The sequence below is a fragment of the Sturnus vulgaris genome, chromosome 22 (genome assembly GCF_052056855.1).
Source record: "Sturnus vulgaris isolate bStuVul1 chromosome 22, bStuVul1.hap1, whole genome shotgun sequence".
Lineage (NCBI taxonomy): Eukaryota > Metazoa > Chordata > Aves > Passeriformes > Sturnidae > Sturnus > Sturnus vulgaris.
In genome coordinates this window covers 3,768,012-3,787,456 of record NC_142264.1, presented here as the reverse complement: position 1 = coordinate 3,787,456, position 19,445 = coordinate 3,768,012, and the positions used below count along the sequence as shown (strand labels likewise).

Genomic DNA, 19,445 nt, shown 5'->3' with positions numbered 1-19,445 from the left:
TCGTTCAGAAGGTGAAGAAAGAGAAGATATCCACGGGGAGAGCTCCATCTGTGCCTGAGGAGAGGTTTCCTTGCTGGACTCCAGTGTGGAACAGACTGCCTTTGGCTCGGTGACACAGATGTGTTGTCACACCTGAGGCTGGAGCAGGAACTCAGCACAAATCCCCTGCTCGGGCTCCTGGCTCTGCACAGTCTCAGGTTGCAGCTGCACCACGGAGATACCTGGGCTGTGGCAGGGATCCAGCAGGGAAGCACAGCACAGCACAGCTTGCATTTCCCTCACTGCACATTCATCAGCCTTACTGACAAGGCAAAAAAGAGATTCTTCCAAAGTGCCAGATCGAGAGAATCCAGAATTTAACTGGACTCAATTTATAACATCTTTGAGCTCAGTACCAATTATCAGTTCACAGCAACCAAGATCAGGAGGGCATCAGCAAGGTTTGACTGATCTCAGGGGCAGAGTTGCTTCATTTTCTGGATGTTTTATTCCCACCAATCTTCCCCAGGCTGAATTGTCAGCAGCCAAGCTGTACTTTTCCTCCTGAGCTGGGCAAAGATGCTCAAGTTTACATTTGTATTTCTGTATAAACAATAAAATATAAAATTGGTAATGACCAAATACAATTTTGCACAGATGAACTGCACAGAGAAACCCTTTCAGGCACCTGTGGTTTCCAGATTTTTTTTTGCCTAACTTTTTATTATTGCAAATCCAGTGAAGCCAATCCTACCATCAAGATCAGTCAGTGTGTCCTATGGATGACCCAAAAAGATCAGTTAGCTCCACAATAAATCCATGCACATGTGTGTGTTTATGTCTATATTGACCTAATCCTGATAAAACATAACTTATAAATGAACAGCACTGCCTAAAACTGAAAATTATTTCCAGTTTTCTTGTGGTGGGGAGGACAAATGTATCCAGATACACTCTCCTTTCCAAAGGTATCATCCAAGTTCATGCTAAGTAAAGGTTTTACAATACCTGCAGTATCTTTGTGTTGAGATTAATCCCATATTTGAACTTTTTGCCTTTTTTTCCTCTTCCCCATTCCCAGTGGATGCAAAGAAGACACTGTGCTGCCCATCAGAGGAAGTGACAGCAACTGACATTTTCCCCTTTAGAAAAACAATAATTCCTATTAAAAATCACCCAGAAGGTGTTTCTTTAGAAAATTTTATTAACAAACATACAACTGTTTTTTTAGGATGATGAGGCTGGGAAGCTGTGGCAGTGCCTGCCCCACAGCCTGGGACACAACCCCACAGCCCCACCCTGGAATCCCAAAGCCAGGAGAGCTGCCTCGCCCTCACTTTAACCCAGCTTTTTTCAAGTCCTCAGGCAGAACTCGGCCCTTCTTTCGGGCCCTGGCTTTCTTCTTCTCTATCCTCTCCTTCTTCTTCTTCTGGATGTTCTTCTGGCGTTTGTCCTGCCTCTGCTGCATCTTTTCCACCACCCTCACAGTCCGTTGTTCCCACTGCCTCTTGCGCTGGGCTTTCTGCTTCTCCTTGCGCTTCAGGGCTTCCTTCAGACGCTCCTCATCGTCACGGATCTTCACCCCTTCTGCCTTGTACAGAGCATTTGTCCATTTTATCTTGGTCTCCAGCTCCTGAGCTTTCTTCTCGTCCTTCTCCTTGAGCTCCTCCAGTTTGTTCTTCCTGGTCTCCAGCCTGCTCAGCAGCTGCTTGTAGTTCTTGCCTGTCAGAGGAGTGATATTGCCTTTCACCGCTTTCCTCTTCTCTTTCTTCTTCTGGATCTTGTTCAACTCATTCTCTTCATGAACTTCAACCCTGTTGAAGACAATCTCAGCTTTGCTCTCCTCCTTTTTGTTTTCTGGCTCGGCTGGTACCTCCTCAGTTTTTTTCTTCTCCATTTTTGCCTTCATCTTCAGCTCCTTTCGCCGGCGTTTCTTTCTCTCTCTCTCATACTTCCTTCGCTGCCTCTTCTCCAGGGCTGCAGGGGTTAACTCTTTGCCATTATCCTAAGGAGAAGGATGGACACGAATGAGAAGCCTCAAAGGGTTAAAGCAGAAGTAAAAGTGGGCTGTCCCCAGGTTCCTGATTTCAAACTCCTCCTAAGAAGCACCACCTGTGATGTGAAGCTGTGACTCAGCTGTTAGAGACACCAAACACAGTAACAACATTTCAAACCCTTTGCTTTCCCCCAACAGCCTTTAGCTGCTCCCTTTCAGGCTTCTACTATTCTGCTTTTTCCTAAAAATCACTAAAGGCATGCTCTCCTTGAAGCTGACCCCATCTTTTCTCACAGGTTTTTCCACAAAACACGCACAGGTCACTGGCAATACCTACAGCCAATTCCTTATGAGATGGAATCACCTCAAACCCTGAGCCTGTGAGATCCTGTCCCCACATGCCCTGGGAGGCTGGGGAGAATTTCCAGTGCATGAACACACATGTGGATACACATTCAGAGTCCTCATACCTGTCCAGAAGCCTTTTTGATCTTCTCATGGAGTCTCTGACGCAACAGACTGATTGCAGAAACAGAAGGGGAACTCAGTTCACTTTTACTTCCTGAAAATGAAAGGGAGAAAATAAAAATACTTCAAAAGCAGGACCAGTTAAACAGTAGCACTTCCTCTGGCTATGGGAAAAACTCTGGGAACTCTTTAGATGCTGTGAATGGAACGGAAAATCCAAACAAACCCAGCTTTCTATTTCATTGGTTTCTTTAGAATTTCCCCTTTTATCATTCAACACTGCCAGCAGTGGCCTGGCATGCCCTGGGGCTGCCTGGCAAGCCAAAGACAAGTACCAAGCCTGTGGAACAGAGAGGCTCAGGACATCTTTTCTCTGGCTTTACACTGTCATAAAAGAAAGCTGAGCTGGCAGGACAGGGATTGCATCCACGTGTAATTCCTGAAGTTACTCACATGCACAAAACCTCTGCAGCTCAGTTAAACACCGTTTCCAGAGAGCCACCCAGTGGTGATAGCACAAATTCCCGTCCATAAGCAAAAGCTTCTAGGGCACGTGAAATAAGCAAAGATGTTCTCAATTCAGGCTTTCCAAACTAGACTTGTGTGAAGCAAGAAATGCAGCCAGCTCAGCCCAGGTCACTTTAATCACACCACGGCAAAGCTGGAATTTTTACCTGTAGGCAAACTTTCCTTTCTGCTCTGTGTATCACCCTGTGAAGATGATTTGCTGGCTTGAGGGGCTGCTTTCTGTCCTGGAGTGGCTTTACTGGTGTTAGAAACTACTTGTTTGGCTGAAGGAGCATTCTTCTTCTCAGTTTGCTTCCTGGGCTTCTTTTTCTTCTGTTTCTTGACTTGTCTGCCAGCATCCTCAGGCTGGCCTGGCTTAGACACTAGAAGGCAAACAAATTATACATAAGAGGCCAATGCTACATTCCCACTCTTAACATTCAGTTATTACCGACCACTAAAGTTCCAGCATTGCAATGGCACATCGTAATGTTAAAAAATTATACGTTTTAGGATTTCTATAAATAGACCAAACGTCCTCGCACACTTCCGTGAAATCCCAGCTCTCCACATCCATCACCACAGCGAATGGAGATTTCCAGAGCTCCCAGGACAATGTGTACAACGTGTTCAGGAGCTCCGTGTTTCAGCAGATTGTTTTTATTGTTATAAACCGGCACGATCCCGGGCCAAGCACCCCGTGGGGGCACGGCCGTCTCCCCCAGCCTCCCACAAACCGTCCGGAGAGGACAGAACCGAAGCGTTACATTTCCAATACCGAATTTCCTCTTCCGCGACTCCGGGGCGTGCTGCACGCCGGCTCTCCTGGCCAAGCCCTGCAGGTAGGAGTCCTGGGCGGCCAGGCTGGCCATTGCCGGTCCCAGGGGCGCAGTCCCGTGCCCGGGACGGTGCGGGGACAGCGGCTCGCTCCTCGTGGATGGCCCCGCAGGAAGTGATGGATGAAACGCGCCGGCCGGGAAGTGACGGAGCTGGAGCCGCCCCCGCCGGGGCTGCTGCGAGCCCGGCACGGGCAGCATCGCTCGGCCACGCCGAGGCTGCTCGGGGCTTTCCTGGGGGGCTGCGACCCCCGCTCCTTCCTGACGCCCCCCCCGGAGCCCCGCAGGCTCGGCTCGGTTCGCCTCCGCCGCAGCTCGCAAAGCTTTCTTTGCCAAGCCTCGCTTTGTTGGAGGACAAAACCGAGCTTCCCCCTGCACCGGGGTGAAATATCCCGAGCACGGGCGAGTTTCGTGATGGTTTCTGCAGCCCCTGTACGGGAACAGGGTTTGCTTCACAGCCTGCTCATCCCCTCATGTTGTGACATTTTCACAAAGCCTCGTGGCTGAAAACACACGCCTTAAAAATTATACAAAAGAGTCAGTTTTATTAAGTCACCTAATTACAAAAATAAACGGAATGGAAGAAAAAGAAACAAAAAAATAATAGCAAAATTCACATCCTAAGAAATGAGACATTACAGCAGAAGGCTGGGGAAGCTCAGCACAGTTGTTGGAATGCACTGGTGGCTCTGTGGCTGTGGTGACACTGTTCAGTTCAGTGGCATCTCCCTTTCAGCTGCACAGCTCAAGCCAAGACAGAGCCACCACAAAAGGAAAGGACAGAAGATGTGCCGAGCTGCTGAACAGCTGCAGATCAAGCACCAAGTGTGTTTCTTTGGAAGGAAACTGAGAGTAACCGAGTATCCCCCACTGCTCTCAAGATTTTTTTCATTAGACAAAACTAAAAGCCAACATAAACAGTGGCTCCATGTTAGCTCAGACTATATTAACAGTGTAAAGACTGAGGAAGGAATTAACTGATTAAAGCATGATTCTGCTTCTCTTTGTGGCTTTGAGCAAGTGGCATCATTGGTCCCTCAGTCTGATCCCTGTCTGCCTGTTCTTTTTTTCACTGCTCTTCCATGAGGGATCCTCCTTCCAAATCAAGAGTTCATGTTTGTAAAGCATTTTGACAGTGAAGACTGTTGTGTAAAAATAATGTAAGACTCCTTACAGAAGACCAGAGGTTGTCAGATGCCATCCTGAGAGAGCCTGAAAGCAGCCAGAATGTCAATAACCTTGGGAAGCAGAGTAAAAGCCCCAACGCGCTCACTGCCCCCACATTTGGCTCAAGTTTATCCCAAAGAAATTCAACTCCCAACACTCACATGGAAACAAACTGGACTTCTAATGAACTCTACACGTAACTATCACGTTAAAGCAAACCTGACTCTAATTTGTTATAACGAGATTCACTTTGTGCCTACATATCTCTATCTCTTAAGGGACAGGAACACTCCTGGCAAGGTCCTGGCGTGGAGGAAGCACTGCAGCCATGCAGGGAGCAGAACCCTGCCAGCACAGCTCCAGGGCCTCCTCCCGACAGCAGGAGCCGCTTGTTCAGCACAGCAGGAGGAAGACTCGGGGGGTGCCGTGGCAGGGCCATCCCGGCACCAAGCGGATCCGGATCCTCTTCAGGAATGCTCGGCGGGGCCCGCCCCGTGCCCGTTCACGTGCGGGTGCGACGGGGTGGAACTCTGCGAGGTGACAACGCTCTGCTCTGCTGCGGCGGCTGCCAGAGGCATCGACAGGCTCTCGGGGGACAGCGTGGCAAAGTCTTGTCTCCAGTAGGCTTCGCACAGTGGGAGATCATTGCTGTCACACAGACTGTAGCTTTCCAGAACAAACAACCCCAGTGAGGAGAGAGCAGGTGTGGTGACAGAGGAAGGGAGGGATGGAAAGGGTGGAGGGAGCAAGACAGAAGCAAAGCATTAAGAAAATGGCAAAAAAAATGCTGGATGTAAGGTTTGTGTTCATGAAATCATCCTAAGTCGTGTGACATTGGCCTTCTCTAAGATACCCCCCCACTAAGGGCTGGTCCTAAAACTTCTTGGGCCTGGTAAGGATTGGGGCAATTTCAGAGACAGAACTGGCTACAAAATGAAACAGAGCCTCAATTCTAATCCAGACACTCCCAAGTCTCTGAAAAGATCTGAGCTGAAGTCCTGCCACCCCCAAATATGTGGGCTCTGCTACTGATGAGTGAGACATGGACCTTGGAATTAGACTGCAACCTATGTGAGGAAAAAATAGAAATCCTGCTCTAAATTTTACTTCAGAAAAAAAAAACCAAAACCTAAACCTGGCACAATTGTTCTGGGGCCTGTCCGTGTCACAATAAAGAAGAACTCTATTTGCACCCCTGCCCTTTCAAAAAAGTGCTCCACAGGTTTGGATTTTCCACTGAAGCTTCCCAGTTTGATTATAAAGTACTGACAGCTCCTGCCTTTTCCCAAGGAGCCTGAGCTAACAGTGCCTCTAAAAGCAGCTGGATGGATTCCAACACTGGATCAACCAGCAGTGTGGGAAAAGAAGATTTTTAAACAACTGGCTAATTCTTGCCCATACTCTGAGGAAAACATAATGTGGAAGGGCCAGAACTAAAAAGAAACATGGAAGGAACTGGAACAAGACCAACACAAATCCCAGAGAGAAGGAGCTGCACACACAAGAGACACCCAAGACAAAGTGAGTGCTGGAGCAGAAAGCAGCTTGCATTCAGAGAAAAACAAACCCAATGGGTCAAGTGATTTTGTTGTTGCAGCTTTATTTACATTTGTAATGTATGGACTGATGCTTAGGGAAATATTTTAAGTATAGAAATATGAGACAGTTCATATTGCACAAACATGAAACATGTGAGATTTAACCCCACACTCAAGACAGCTCCTGTGATCTCAGAGGAGGGAGCAATGGAACACAAATGCAGGTCTGGGGGTTAGGATGAGAGAAGGCAAGCTGGACTTGCAGTTACCACTTTGGGGAACAAGCACACAAAGCACTAGGTGCAAGCTGAGCTCTTTTCTGGCAGCATCACCCAGCTGGCTTTGCAGGAGAGGTGAGAAGGCAGTGGACACAGGTTTTATATCTGGGGCTTCTGTAAAATGCCTTGGAAGATCAGCCCCCAACACAGTAGAGCTGGGTTCATTTAACAAAGACCATCAGGACTGAACCAGAACTACAGCTCCTGTTCTGTCACAGACCTCAGGCCACGATTTCCCAGGAGAACCTGACCACAGCATCCACACATCATGGCAGGAGAGTTGCTAACCACATTTTAACTGTGTCAGAAGGATGACTGCTTCTCCTGCTGCCCCAGTTAGAACAGTTCCAGAGTCTAAGCTCCACCTCTCAGCTAACACTCCTCAAAACTCAGGGTCAGTGAGTAGCTCTGCACAGCCCAGGAGCACTGGCCAGCCTGCTGCTCTGCCCTGGGAGGGCTGCTCAGGGCATGGAAGGGACTTCACTACTCCCCTGAGGCACCCAGCCAGTCTGAGTGCAGAGGGACAGCTCTAGAGAATTACTGATCACAGGGCAGGAAAGCAAAAGTTCCTTCAGGACAATCTTCTTGAGTTTAGTTTCAAGGACCTGCTTTTGGGTCTCATCAAAAGCCCCATGTGCACATAAAAAGCCTGGCAAACACCTGGCCCTCCAACTGAAGAGGCATTCCCAGGACAGCAAGGAACTCCCCTTTGGGGGCAAACAGGATGTTGTGTTGACAGCCACTGAAACATGGCTGTGACATAACAAAAACCTTTTCCCCCACATTAGACAGTAAGATTTCTTTAAAAATATTGTCGTATTCTAATTATAAAAGGACTTGGAATAAAACACTGTTTCTGTATTTACACAGACACATTTCTTTGGTGCAGAAAAAGACAGGAAAGAGCACAGGAAGGGAGGAAGGGCTAAAAGCCAATGATCAAGTGCTACACGATAACAAAGTGTCAGATCACAGCTCTGCAGAGTTGCCAGGTTTCCTCACCTCATGACCCATAAGAAAGAGCAGGAAGGCAAATCCATCTGATGTACACCAGCATTTGTGCTCCCATGTTAGTTCTGTCAGCAAGGGTTGCTTTATGTGGCACCTGGGGCCAGGCAGGTGAACAGACCATGCCAGCATGGCCAGAACCCCTCAGTCCAAAAGTGAGAGTGAGCAGCACACAGTGGTGGCAGGCTGGGGACAGGGTGAGGGAAGCACACCTGGCACATGTGGGGCACTCTCATCCCACACCACATCCCTTTGGGTAAGTTCACTGCTATGTCTTGGACCTGCACAGGTGCTTGGGTTTGTGATCATCACAACCTCCTCAAAAAACTGAATAAAGTTGGAAAAACAACTCTAAACTTTTACCTCTAAGCTGTGTCATATTATTATCTTTTTACTCTTAAAATACATATATTACTCATAAACAATGGCCTTACTTTCAAAGATATTGAGCAAGTTAGTTGACTTAGCTGGGTTTATAGGCATTCAGCATTCTTAGAAAAAAAGGAATAGGCAAACATACAAAACCTGGCCAGTAAAATTTTAAGTAAGATATTTTATAGTTAAGTGTTTGTTTAAAAGTCCTAGAATTATTGCACTGACTTCACTTAGCTTGGAAAGTGCAACCAAAATAACCAGGTTTACATTTGTTTTCTTCTGCTTTCATTTACTGCATCATTAACTAGAAGTGCTGGAGTGCATGACAAAAAAAATAAAGTGTCTGAATTCTCTAAAGTCTGTTCGCTAAATAAGAGGCTTTTAAAAATATTAAAAATCCCACAAACAAATCAGTAATAAGTCATTCCTTAGAAAATCCTATCACAATACTTCATAATTCAATGAAACTGAGCAAGTCTTTTTGCTCCTTGTAAATGTTGACCCCAGCAGGACTGGAGGCAGCTGGGGGCAGTGGACTGTGAAGGAAAAGGCACAAAGTGTGACCAGGTCACTTGTGAAAGGAGTCACCACGAAGGTGAGCTGACATCAGGACCCAGCTCAGCAAGCTGGTCTCTGTAGGGAGAGAGCCAGAGGCTCCTTCAGAGGGATTTCCCCCAAGGAAATTCATCTTCTTTTCTAATGATTACAACAGAAGCCTAAGGAAATTACCTATCAAACCTGGGATGCTGTGAACACCTCCTTTTCCAGGACATTTATACCCTGGAGGGTATCCACAAGGAAAAGGCAGTTGCTTTAGTTGCAGAAAAAGAGTTTGACCTAATTAAAAATAGGATTGAAAATTTTTGGGAACATTCTCAACACCAATACTCTAAGGGCTATTTGATGGTCTGGACTAACTACCCCAAAAAAGGCCTGGAGTTGTAAGGCAGAGTCCACTGCCCTATTTGTACCTGGAAGAGTAATATTCTTCTTCTAGCTCGTACAGGTCAATGGAGATCTCATCCCGCAGTGCAATCAGCTTCTTGTCACACTCCTCCTGCAGGCTCCTCAGCTGCTGGTTACGCTGGTTGATGGCCTCGTTCACCGAGGGGAAATCATTGAGGATCAAGAACTGCTTCAGGTCAGACACAAGTTTCATCAGGGACTCACCAGCTCGGACCTTGCAGCAGCGAGAAAAATCACACATCAGAACAGGGCTTTGCTCCAACATCTCCCAAGCTGCTCCTTCAGCTCAAAAACTCCCACAACGCACGAGGATTGTGACAGAATTCTGACCCAGCCACCCCAAACATGAAGTTACTGTCCTGTAAGCAGTCCTTGGGAGTGATATAAAGATCCAACAATGAACCCAACAGCCCCTGCACGATGTGCTGCCCACGATACAGTGCTACTCACAATATTTGCAGCTCTGACATGCATCTCGTAGTTGTCTTGCTCACCCTGGGTTGCTCGAGAGACTTGAGTTTCATCCTCGATCTGAAGAAAAAGGCACACAAATCCACCTCTACATATTTAAAATTCAAGTAGACAATTACTATGCTATAAAGTAAAATATATGGCCATATATATATGGATACGTGTGTGCATTTCCTATATATGTGAATGTGTGAATTTCCTATATATATGAAATGAGATCACACATTATATATGTGAGATTCATATATGTATGTGAATTACAATTCAACGCATATAGTGTTCAAGGCCAGGGCTTGGAGCAACCTGGTCTGGTGAAAGGTGTCCCTGACCATGGCAGGGGGTGGAACGAGAGGATCTTTAAAGTCCCTTTAAAGCCTTTAACGAAAAGCTCCGCTCACGGGCTTTGCTCTCCCCTCACACCCCCTTCTTCCTCGCGTGCCCCCGCCCTTCTCCGCTTAGCAGGGTTCTCCCGCGTTCAGGCCCACCTTGGCCGTCTTGATGATCTCGGTGAAGTTGTCCATGATGGATTTGACATCGTCCTTGAGGCGCTTGTTGTAGGACTGCAGCAGGGTCTCCTTGCTCTGGGGCAGCACCCGGGGCTGCGCCATGGCCGCGCCTCCGCTCACGGCCCCGGCCCCGCCCCGCCCTCCCGAGCTCTCGCGAGATCTCGCGCGCCGTAGATATCTCCCGGCATGCACCGCTCCGCCTTTCTCTTCCACCGCCCAAGATGGTGAGTGATGGCGGGTGCGCGGGGGAGGCCGGGGCCATCCGCCGTCATCTGGGGTCGCCCGCTGTCATCCGCTGCTGCTGATGGGCCGTGGCAGCACCGCGAGGGTGCTCGGCTGCTGGGGGAGGCGGTGGAGCCGTGTTTCGTGCTCGATTTGCCGTGATGGGGGAAGGCCGCGTATGGGCCTGCCCGCCCGGGCCGGGAACCTGCGGCTGCCGCCAGCTCGGGCAGCACGGCCGGGCCGCGGGGCATTCCCGGGGTAGGTCGGGTCCCGGTGGTCGGGAGCGGGATATTTTGGCTGGTCTCGGATGAAGCGATCATCACGCTCGCTTTAATCCTTTTCCCTCTCGGGGTGCCTAATAAACCTTATAGACGTAAAGCGAAGGATTAGCTCTCTCTGGGAGAGCAGGGCAAGCATAGGAGGCCGCCAGGCTGGTGAAATGCGTGGGAAAATAAATGCATTTCCAGGGTGGGCTGGTAACTTTTTTCTAAGCATGTGAGTTTTGGAGGCAAAAGAACTCAGAGTGTGTTTCTTGCTTGCAGCCGAAAGGAAAGAAGGCCAAGGGCAAGAAGGTGGCACCGGCCCCTGCTGTAGTGAAGAAGCAGGAGGCCAAGAAGGTTGTCAATCCCCTCTTTGAGAAGAGGCCCAAGAACTTTGGCATTGGTGAGTAAGTGAATATTCGAGATAGTTGCTCCCATATTTTGTTTCTTGTTCAGTGAACAGATGTCTAAGTTACAAACATTAAGAATCACTCCAGATTTTGTGCAGTGCTGTTGTTGTACAAGGCGCAGATGATGTGAAAGAATATTTGCTATCTGAGTGGTCGTGCTGACACATTACCACCAAGATCACTGATGCTCCTGTGCAGTTCCCATGCTGCTGCTCTGGATTTGGGGCAGCCCTGAGCTAAAGGCTGTGTTTTTTTAGGACAGGATATCCAGCCCAAGCGTGACCTCACCCGGTTTGTGAAATGGCCACGCTATATTCGGCTGCAGCGCCAGAGGTCCATCCTCTACAAACGCCTGAAGGTGCCTCCTGCCATCAACCAGTTCACCCAGGCTCTTGACCGCCAGACAGGTGAGGATGAGCCCCACAAGGTTCTCTTGGCTTGGGTTGTAAATGGGATGTGCCTTAGAAAAGGGGAAAGAAACCAAAATAAGCCTTAACAAAGGTAAGGGTGTCTCTGTTGAAGTGTTGTAGGGAGGCTTCAGTAGCCACCAGGGTGATGTCGAAATTAATTTGCTGCCTTAAATCTTGGATCACTGCTGTGTACCGAGAAAGGGGATTTAGAAAATACCAAAACTCCATTTACTGACCCAAACCCTGCATTAAATCTTAACTGTGATTCCATTCTTCTAGCTGGATGTAGAACTGCCCATGGTGGTGTAAAGTTTTCTCGAGACATCTGTGATAGTGCCGGTGTTGGGGGAAAACCAACAGGCTGGCACTGAAGGAAGAAGGCATTTAGGAGTCTTCTGTGAATGAGTCTATACAAAAAACTTAGACTCGTGTAGAATAATTTCCTCCTCATAGATGCTCCTTGCTTTAAAAGAGCCAGTGAACCTCTAACCATAATTCCTATGGGAGTCCACAGGCATTTCCTCATCCAGACAGTCAAGGAGCTCTCAGTGCAATCAGAGGTGCATGCAAATAGGGGCTCTCAGGGTGCTCTTGGACTGTGCAGATGATGATCACTTTTTGCTGTGAAAAAAAACCGTGATGACAACCACCAAGATCGCTGATGCACCGCAGTATTTTTAAAAAAGAATGCTTATACTTTCAGGTCATGCAACTAATTAGTAGGTGTTCTCTTCCAGCCACACAGCTTCTGAAGCTGGCACACAAATACAGGCCTGAAAATAAGCAGGAGAAGAAGCAGAGGCTACTGGCTCGTGCTGAGCAGAAAGCTGCAGGAAAGGGAGATGCTCCAACCAAGCGGCCACCAGTCCTCCGAGCAGGTAACTTTGTACCTGAGCTGAGGGAATATGGGAGTGTGGCACTTTGTTAGAAAACTGATGGAAGAGTTGGTTCTTCAACCAGGCAGCCTTGGACAAGCTATTGCAATGATGTTATGAATTTCTTCACCTGAGCTCAAAGTGAAGAGCAAAATAGACGAGCTTTTTAACCCTGAGCTCTAGCAAATTGTCCATGAAATGTCTTTGTGCCACTGATGTGAAACGTTTTTGTAACTTCCATAGTGATGCTGTGCTATGGAATCAGAGTGGGCTTGCAAGAAAGCTCCGAAAATTAGACTGAGAGGAATAAAAACTTACCTAGAACTTGTTTTTCAGGTATTAATACTGTCACAACTCTGGTGGAGAACAAGAAAGCTCAGCTTGTCGTTATTGCCCATGATGTAGACCCCATTGAGGTGAGCAAGTTACAGGCTACCTGTGTAACTTTGGGTGGGGTCCAAAGTGCTTTTAAGGTAAAAATGGATTTTAGGACAAATTGCATTAAAGAGAAAATACACATTTGCCAGAACTGGGATGCTAGTGTGTGTTTGTATTTGTTCTGGTTGGACAGTGAGGCTGGGCCCTTGCAATGATGTTTTGAATTTCTTCACCTGAACCAGCAGTGAAGAGCAAAACGAGCTTTTTAACACTGAGCAATTGCCCCGGGCCAGGCTGACACCCAGCACAAAGGGATGCTCTCCTCCCTCAGTTACTCATCACTCCCTTTCCTTTCAGCTGGTGGTTTTCCTGCCAGCCCTGTGCAGGAAGATGGGGGTTCCCTACTGCATCATCAAGGGCAAAGCCAGGCTGGGCAGGCTGGTCCACAGGAAGACCTGCACCTCCGTGGCCTTCACCCAGGTTAACCCGTAAGTGTTCTGCAGCTCACTTGGTGGTCTTGTAGAGAAAGCAAACTGCCCTAAGCACAGGCTCTAAAGCAGGTGGGTAGCAAACTTGGGTCTCTCTGAAGTAGTAAAATTAAAATACCACCTCTCTAGTGTCGGTAAAAATGTCTCTATCAAATCCTGAAGGTGCAGATTGTTTTACCAAAAGGGTGGTTACTCTAAAATCTGAGCAGTGCAGATTCTGAGTGTTAACCCTTTGCAAGTGATGCTTTTGCTTAACCTGAAAAATTGGGTTGCCACTAGAAGCTCTCAACTTCTATGGCAAAGTATTTATGGAAAATGTTAAATCCAGGCTCTAAAGGAACTAAAACTATCATTAACAGGGAGGATAAGGGAGCCCTTGCAAAGCTGGTGGAGGCTGTTAAAACCAACTACAATGACAGATATGATGAGGTAAGATTTTCTGTGCTACTGGCCTTGGCTTTTTACACTTAACATTCCCAGAAGGGAGAAATGGGATGTAGTGACATCAGTTTATACTTGGGTGTGTTATACCTGGGCTTTCTTACAGTGTACCCAGATTCTTTACCTGAGGATGGGGTAAAATGTGAAAGCTGTCACCAGGTTAGACGTAAACAGCAACCCTAGGGCAAGGATTGTAGAGAGGGCAACAGCTTCTGCTACCTAAACTCCATATCCCAAATTCAAGAGTTACAGGATAGCTGAATTCAGCATCCCTCACTTGAAAAGATGTTAAGCTTTTATCTTTGCTGCCCCAGAATGTATTGTAGTGTTTGAAATGTTTAGAGCTTTTTAGTTGAGGGAGCTCTTCCCCTGGAGCAGAATTGAGTGACACAGTAAGAGTTGGAATGAGATCTCTTAACCTGTTCTCCCTTCCTTGCAGATCCGTCGTCACTGGGGCGGGAATGTCCTGGGACCAAAATCAGTGGCTCGCATTGCGAAGCTGGAAAAAGCAAAGGCTAAAGAACTGGCTACAAAGCTGGGCTGAAGATGTACTGCATTGCACCGTGTTTTCTGTACATAATAAATCCCAGCTGTTTCACTGGATTCTCTTCATGGCAGTGTTCTAGGCAGGGAGTAGCACAGTGGCATTGCTGTACTTCTGTGCCTTCCATCCAGTGACAGAATAGTGCTGGGCAAAAACAGCTGCACAGAGCTGGTTGTTACTTAACTTGGAGTAACTTTCCTTAATTACTAGTCCTGTGTAATAACTTCTCTCTTGAACACACAGCCCAGCAGCTCAGCTGCACATGTACTGGGATCTTGAAGTTGACTGGGCTGGGCTAGTTCTGGCTTTAAGCCTGGCTTGGTTTTGCATATCTAAATTGGAAATGGCTCTCAATTTCTCCTTACTTAAGCCTGGGTTACACATAGTGTTACAACCTTCCACACCTGCAGTGCCTTTTGCAGTAAGGGCAGAGTGAGTGGGGAAGAATCAAGACTTTCCTGTGGTTCTGTTCTTTCCTGAGTGTTGACTTAGTGTGGTGGCACTGTGGAGGCTACTAAGGCTCCAGCTGTGGTAGCTGCTTGTTTTTGCCAGCCCTCATTCTCTTGCAAAGCCACAGGCTGCCTTCCCTGGCCAGACCTGAGTGTCCACAGTAACCTCTGATCAGGTTTGCTGCTGTTCCATGTAAAGATGCATGATGCAAGTCACAAGGCAAAGACCTGTAGGCCTTTATTTATTCTGCTGCAACTACTGTGAGCCATTCCTGACTTCAGGAAGGACTACGTGCTGCAAATAGGCTCATTCACAAAATCCTCTGGATTTGTGTTAGGGGAAAAAGTGGAGATGCTAAAATGTAGCTTACAACCAAACCAGAATAGAAAAATGTATTGTGATTACTATTGAAGTCGAGTGCTCCCAAGCTGTAGCCAGATCAGATCAGACTGGTGGGAGCTGAGATTGCAGGGACTGCTTAAAGTCTATTTGCAGCTTGATAACATGTTTGCTGAAACTGCTCTGGAATTCCAGGTGCTTCAGTTATTCAGGACTGCTCAGGCTCTTGTCATCCGTAAAAGTCTGCTCTTGACTGTAGCACAAAGAGGTTTCTTCCTTCCCCTCATAGAGGTAGCTTCTGTATAAATTTCTTGTACCACAAGAAGGAAGTTGCAGCACACAAGCTGTACCTGTGAGAAAATCACGTTGGTACCTAAGAGAGCTGCACTAACCAAGTCAAACCACCTGGCACAAGCTCTTTCTGTTAAATCTGGGCTTTTGGAGCTCAGGAGCTCATGCAGGCATTCCAGAGCAGCCCGGGGCGGGTCCCTTACCAGGTGACAATGTACTGCATGTGCTCGTTCCGCAGGCTCACCCTGGTCTGGCCCCCGATGGGCCCCCCCGGGACTGTGCTTTCTGTGGGGAAACACAGCTAAGTTAAATCCTGAGTCTGCACAGTGTGGAGCTGTGCTGTGTATAAGAGGGGAAGAAGGTGATTATTCTGGTGGATACCCTGTTCTCCCTTAGGCAGTGCTGTTCCCAAGTTCACAGAATTCCAGAAGGGTTTGAGTTGGGAGGGACCTTAAAGCTTATCTCATTCTACCCCCTGCCATGGGGATAGAATGAGAAAAATATAATCCTAATTATAATTTTATAACTGTGAGGCCTCCAGGCCAGCTGTTAGCCACCACAGGGACACCTTCCTCTAGACCAGGCTGCTCCAAGCCTCATCCAGCCTGGCCTGGAACTCTTCCAGGGATCCAGGGGCAGGCACAGCTTCTCTGGGCACCCTGTGCCAGGGCCTGCTCACCCTCACAGGGAAAAATTCCCACCCGATATCCCATCTAACCCTGCCCTCCAGCAGTTTGAAGCCACTCCCCTTTGTCTCCCATCTTTGATGCTCCTGACAAAAGTCCTTTTCCAGCTCTCTGGCAGGCTCCCTGTCACCTTCAAAACAGTGGGCTGGCAGAGCACAGGAAGAGAACTGAGGGGAAAGGGAGGGAGAGTGAAGTAAACTGAACGTGGGGCTGGGTTCCTCTGTGACTTACTGAAATCTGCATCGATGAAGATGGGCTCAGCACCAGTCACCCTGGCCATGGCCTCCAGGTCCCGGTAGTGCCAGCGGTTTTTTTCAATGTTATTTTCAGGCACAAAGGGTTTCCTTTTTTCTGTTAACCTCACCACCCCTGTGAGATCAATCTCGTCTTCAATCTGAGGGGAAGTGCAGAAAGAAAAAAGAAATGTTTCAAGATTGATTTCATGTTCTGACACATCAAGTTCTGTCAGAAAAATGTGGCACTTGAAGGGTCTGAGCATAAATGAAGTGGTTGTTCCCTGCAGTAGGGCAGTGCTGTAAGGCAGCAGGGGAAACAGCTCCTTGTTTGTAAAAAACATTATTTACTTAACAAAAAGGTGGGAAACAAAGGTTTGTTGTCTTTGAAAAGAGCAATGACTAATTAAATCACCTTCCATTATGCTGAATGTAGCTCCTGCTTTTCTGGATTAGTGGGTGGTGCCTCTGGATAACCAAGGCACAAAGTAACACCCCCCCATTCCCTGAATCCCCCTTACCTGTCCCTTCAGCCTGGTCTCTGGTTTCAATTTATTCCTGGGCACAAATCCTCGGTTGACTAAAATCGTGACCCTAGAGTTACATAAAGAAGTACTGCTCAGGAGTGAAAGGGAATTTATTCCTGCTGCTGCCTAGAACTAAATATCAAAGAAAGAACCAACCCATGTGTTTGCTGCCACTTTTGCTATCACCTGAATGCACATTATAAAGGAAATTTAAATACAATTTCCAACTGAGGCCTTTTAAGGCAGGGAGTGATTGATACAAACCCAACCACCAGGATTTGGCTTTTCCAAGGAGAATGAGTGCTCCCATGGAGCAGGACTCTCCTGAACTCACCCGAGCTCTGTGCAGTAGAAGGGGGTGATGACGTTGGCTCCGTTCTCCGGGTGGGATGTGATCCTCCCGGCTTCCCGGGCCTCCCGCTCGGGGTCCAGCAGGGAGCGGGGCAGGATGTACAGCTCCTTGGAGTGGTCAAAACGCCCTCGGACCGTCACAGGTCTGTACTCCAGCTCCTTCAGCTCCATGGGGCTGCATGGAACAAGAGCAAAACAAAATCATGGCTGTGCTAGGCAAGTTCAGTCGGGAGATTTTATTGCGGGATTCTCCTTTTCCCTAATGGTTCACTCTGGATGGAACCTGTTGGCAAACAGAGGCAGAAGACAAACAGCTCATGGAATATGGCTTAATATATTTCAATTTAATATATTTCAATGTCCCAGAAAATCAAATAGAGATGATCAGGAGCATCCAGGGAGAAGTTCTTTCCTATGTCAAGATATCACAGAGCAGGTGTGATACAGGACTCAGTGCCTGTGTATCCAGCCATGGGAAGCGTTTCTTTCCCATCCCAGACCACAAACTCCAACAACTGAGCCCTTCTGAGAGTTGCACCAGGTGACCAAGTGACCTTAAAAATCTCTCTCACATCTGACACAATTGCTCCACATGTGGGGCAGGGCCTGCTGTTGCTCCAACATTCCCTGTTGCAGTAACAATTCCTTTGGGACACCACAGACACCCAAGTCCACTTTCCCCATCAGGATTAAAAATGCTACGAATTACATCCCACATCATCCTGAACAGAGATTCATCCTTCTCCATGCATTTAGGGTATCCCATAGGAAAGAACTGACTTATCCTTTTAAATAAATAAAGTGTCAGGATCTCTTTCTAATTTGCTGGCACATCCCAATTGCCATTGCATCCCTTCATTTTCATGCAGGTCAGTTCAGCACAGGCTCATTAGTGCACAGTCCATATCTAATATTCCCAGTCAGTGCTCTGTAGACAACAAACCATCCCTGTTTCCATACTCTAATGTCAGAGGGATGGGATCTGCTGTGGTTCTTGATGCCAGCTGTGCAATCAAATCTAATTTCCACTTGCGCCGCTGAACCTGGAAGTAAACAAACACAAAAGTAACTCCTTAGGGTAGAACAGAGCAATGTAACAACACCAGCAAGCCTTAAAACCTTGGTCATAATTTCCTCATCAGACCTAGCCTAGGTAATTGTAGATATGAAAATAAAGGCCACTGAATTTAATTTGAGGAAATATTTATACTAAAAAGTGTAGAAAAAAAAGACTTCCTTTAAAGACTTACAAGGGGACACCTGGAAAACAGAAATGTAAAATAACAGCAAATCATTAACCTGCCTGTTGTTGAACTAGATCAAACAGATGGAAAAACTCGACAGTCCTCAAGTGCTAATTTTTTGAAAAAATGAATTATTTATTTGTACCTGCCATGTGCCGAGACAGAACGTGGTCACAGGGATGAGGAAAAGGCCCCATTTCAGCAAGGTATCCTCTCCAGATGTGTCAGCAGCTGCTCTAGAATTTCGTGGTCTGCAGAACCTCAAACAAACATCTACAGAAAATCAGAGCGAGGAACTGGATTCAGAGAAGAGATGCCAAATTCCTGCAGGAAATATTACATCTTGGTACTAGGGTGAAACAGGGCAGGAGACCAGACAAATATTTTCATACCTTTAGCCTTTTGAACCAGACCAGAACCTCCTTTAGTTAGGGGATATCCAACAAATGTTCTGATCAAGCACTGTGATGTCTACACAGAATAAGAAAGATCCTTTGTAATGTTGCTGCTTTATAAAACTTTTATTTAGGTGATATCAGTGAACTTGATGATTGCATGAATATCTTTTATCCATGGATTTAAGTCTCACATGAGCAACTGCCTGTGAAACACTATGGGTTAGGCTATAATTTAAATTTCCGTTATGGATATGCCCATAGCACAGCAATGAACTTCCACCCATGCTATCAGCAAGGACACACCAGCTTAATCTGTTCCTGACAGAAACAAGGGCCTAGAGGGGACAGGATGAGGGGACAGGACAGAGGGACGGGATGAGGGGAGGAGATGAGGGAATAGGATGAAGAGATAGGATCGAGGGACTGGGTCAGGATGAGGGGACTGGATCAGGGACTGGATCAAGGGACAGGATGAGGGGACTGGATCAAGGAACTGGATCATGGGACAAGATGAGGGGACAGGATGACTGGACATGATCCGGACACGAGAGAAAGGGACTGGATCAGGGTACAGGATAATGGGACAGGATCAGGAAACAAGAGAAGGGGACATGATCATGGGACAGGATCGAAGGACAGGATCAGCGCCTTACCGGTCCCAGCTCCGCTGCCCCGATCCTCCCCCGGCCCCGCCGCTCCCTCAGCAGCCTGGGCCCCACTCGCAGCAGCAGCAGCGCGGCCATGGCAGCCCCGGGCAGCCCCGGCCCGGCCCGGCCCCGCTGTCCCGCCCCGCCCTGCCCTGC

General features: G+C 47.6%; 4 protein-coding genes and 4 non-coding genes across 9 annotated transcripts; 5 read left to right on the top strand and 3 right to left on the bottom strand.

Annotated features, from left to right (window-relative positions):
* Positions 1–1,165: 1,165 nt before the first annotated feature.
* SURF6 (surfeit 6) lies at positions 1,166–4,049 on the bottom strand. The gene is made up of 4 exons (XM_014873265.2): positions 3,729–4,049; positions 3,118–3,333; positions 2,446–2,537; positions 1,166–1,984 (listed from the first exon to the last, which is right to left on the bottom strand). Exons 1-4 carry the CDS (start codon positions 3,985–3,987, stop codon positions 1,313–1,315), a joined length of 1,239 nt encoding a protein of 412 aa, XP_014728751.2. The 5' UTR covers positions 3,988–4,049; the 3' UTR covers positions 1,166–1,312.
* A 262-nt stretch (positions 4,050–4,311) lies between these two features.
* Positions 4,312–10,293, bottom strand: MED22 (mediator complex subunit 22). Of its 2 annotated transcripts, none has more exons than XM_088177532.1 (4): positions 10,075–10,293; positions 9,569–9,649; positions 9,124–9,332; positions 4,312–5,619 (listed from the first exon to the last, which is right to left on the bottom strand). In XM_088177532.1, the coding sequence occupies exons 1-4, from the start codon at positions 10,195–10,197 to the stop codon at positions 5,421–5,423; spliced, it is 612 nt and encodes a 203-aa protein (XP_088033658.1). In that variant the 5' UTR covers positions 10,198–10,293; the 3' UTR covers positions 4,312–5,420. The 2 variants fall into 2 exon arrangements, with proteins under 2 accessions (XP_088033658.1, XP_088033659.1); XM_088177533.1 differs by having other exon boundaries at positions 4,312–5,613; positions 10,075–10,233.
* Positions 10,250–14,177, top strand: RPL7A (ribosomal protein L7a). Its single transcript, XM_014873266.2, has 8 exons — positions 10,250–10,319; positions 10,860–10,980; positions 11,245–11,394; positions 12,135–12,275; positions 12,609–12,688; positions 13,008–13,138; positions 13,498–13,567; positions 14,019–14,177. Exons 1-8 carry the CDS (start codon positions 10,317–10,319, stop codon positions 14,121–14,123), a joined length of 801 nt encoding a protein of 266 aa, XP_014728752.1. The 5' UTR covers positions 10,250–10,316; the 3' UTR covers positions 14,124–14,177.
* Positions 11,104–11,176, top strand: LOC148221422 (small nucleolar RNA SNORD24). Its single transcript, XR_015808128.1, has one exon. It is a non-coding gene; the product is annotated as a small nucleolar RNA SNORD24 (small nucleolar RNA).
* On the top strand, positions 11,997–12,063 carry LOC148221421 (small nucleolar RNA SNORD24). The gene has a single exon (XR_015808129.1). It is a non-coding gene; the product is annotated as a small nucleolar RNA SNORD24 (small nucleolar RNA).
* On the top strand, positions 12,376–12,453 carry LOC148221420 (small nucleolar RNA SNORD36). The gene has a single exon (XR_015808127.1). It is a non-coding gene; the product is annotated as a small nucleolar RNA SNORD36 (small nucleolar RNA).
* Positions 12,857–12,930, top strand: LOC148221419 (small nucleolar RNA SNORD36). The gene has a single exon (XR_015808122.1). It is a non-coding gene; the product is annotated as a small nucleolar RNA SNORD36 (small nucleolar RNA).
* Positions 14,178–14,785: 608 nt separating the features above from the next.
* On the bottom strand, positions 14,786–19,429 carry SURF1 (SURF1 cytochrome c oxidase assembly factor). The gene is made up of 9 exons (XM_014873114.2): positions 19,296–19,429; positions 18,637–18,715; positions 18,390–18,517; positions 17,961–18,043; positions 16,984–17,175; positions 16,644–16,716; positions 16,121–16,283; positions 15,407–15,488; positions 14,786–15,262 (listed from the first exon to the last, which is right to left on the bottom strand). The coding sequence occupies exons 1-9, from the start codon at positions 19,383–19,385 to the stop codon at positions 15,196–15,198; spliced, it is 957 nt and encodes a 318-aa protein (XP_014728600.1). The 5' UTR covers positions 19,386–19,429; the 3' UTR covers positions 14,786–15,195.
* Positions 19,430–19,445: the final 16 nt, after the last annotated feature.

Excerpts from the sequence above, each read along its gene's own strand:
- SURF1 (XM_014873114.2), bottom strand. The coding sequence starts at position 19,385 with ATGGCCGCGCTGCTGCTGCTGCGAGTGGGGCCCAGGCTGCTGAGGGAG. Across the intron at positions 16,717-16,983 it reads TTCTACTGCACAGAGCTCGG|GGTCACGATTTTAGTCAACC; the intron begins GTGAGTTCAGGA and ends ATGTAACTCTAG. Across the intron at positions 16,284-16,643 it reads AGACCAGGCTGAAGGGACAG|ATTGAAGACGAGATTGATCT; the intron begins GTAAGGGGGATT and ends ACTTCCCCTCAG.
- MED22 (XM_088177532.1), bottom strand. The coding sequence starts at position 10,197 with ATGGCGCAGCCCCGGGTGCTGCCCCAGAGCAAGGAGACCCTGCTGCAG. Across the intron at positions 9,333-9,568 it reads ATGTCAGAGCTGCAAATATT|GTCCGAGCTGGTGAGTCCCT; the intron begins GTGAGTAGCACT and ends CGCTGCTGCAAG. Across the intron at positions 5,620-9,123 it reads GAAGAATATTACTCTTCCAG|CTACAGTCTGTGTGACAGCA; the intron begins GTACAAATAGGG and ends TGTTCTGGAAAG.
- RPL7A (XM_014873266.2), top strand. Across the intron at positions 12,276-12,608 it reads GCCACCAGTCCTCCGAGCAG|GTATTAATACTGTCACAACT; the intron begins GTAACTTTGTAC and ends CTTGTTTTTCAG. Across the intron at positions 12,689-13,007 it reads ATGATGTAGACCCCATTGAG|CTGGTGGTTTTCCTGCCAGC; the intron begins GTGAGCAAGTTA and ends CTTTCCTTTCAG.
- SURF6 (XM_014873265.2), bottom strand. The coding sequence starts at position 3,987 with ATGCTGCCCGTGCCGGGCTCGCAGCAGCCCCGGCGGGGGCGGCTCCAG. Across the intron at positions 3,334-3,728 it reads GTCGCGGAAGAGGAAATTCG|TGTCTAAGCCAGGCCAGCCT; the intron begins GTATTGGAAATG and ends TTTGCCTTCTAG. Across the intron at positions 2,538-3,117 it reads AAAGGAAAGTTTGCCTACAG|GAAGTAAAAGTGAACTGAGT; the intron begins GTAAAAATTCCA and ends TTTCATTTTCAG.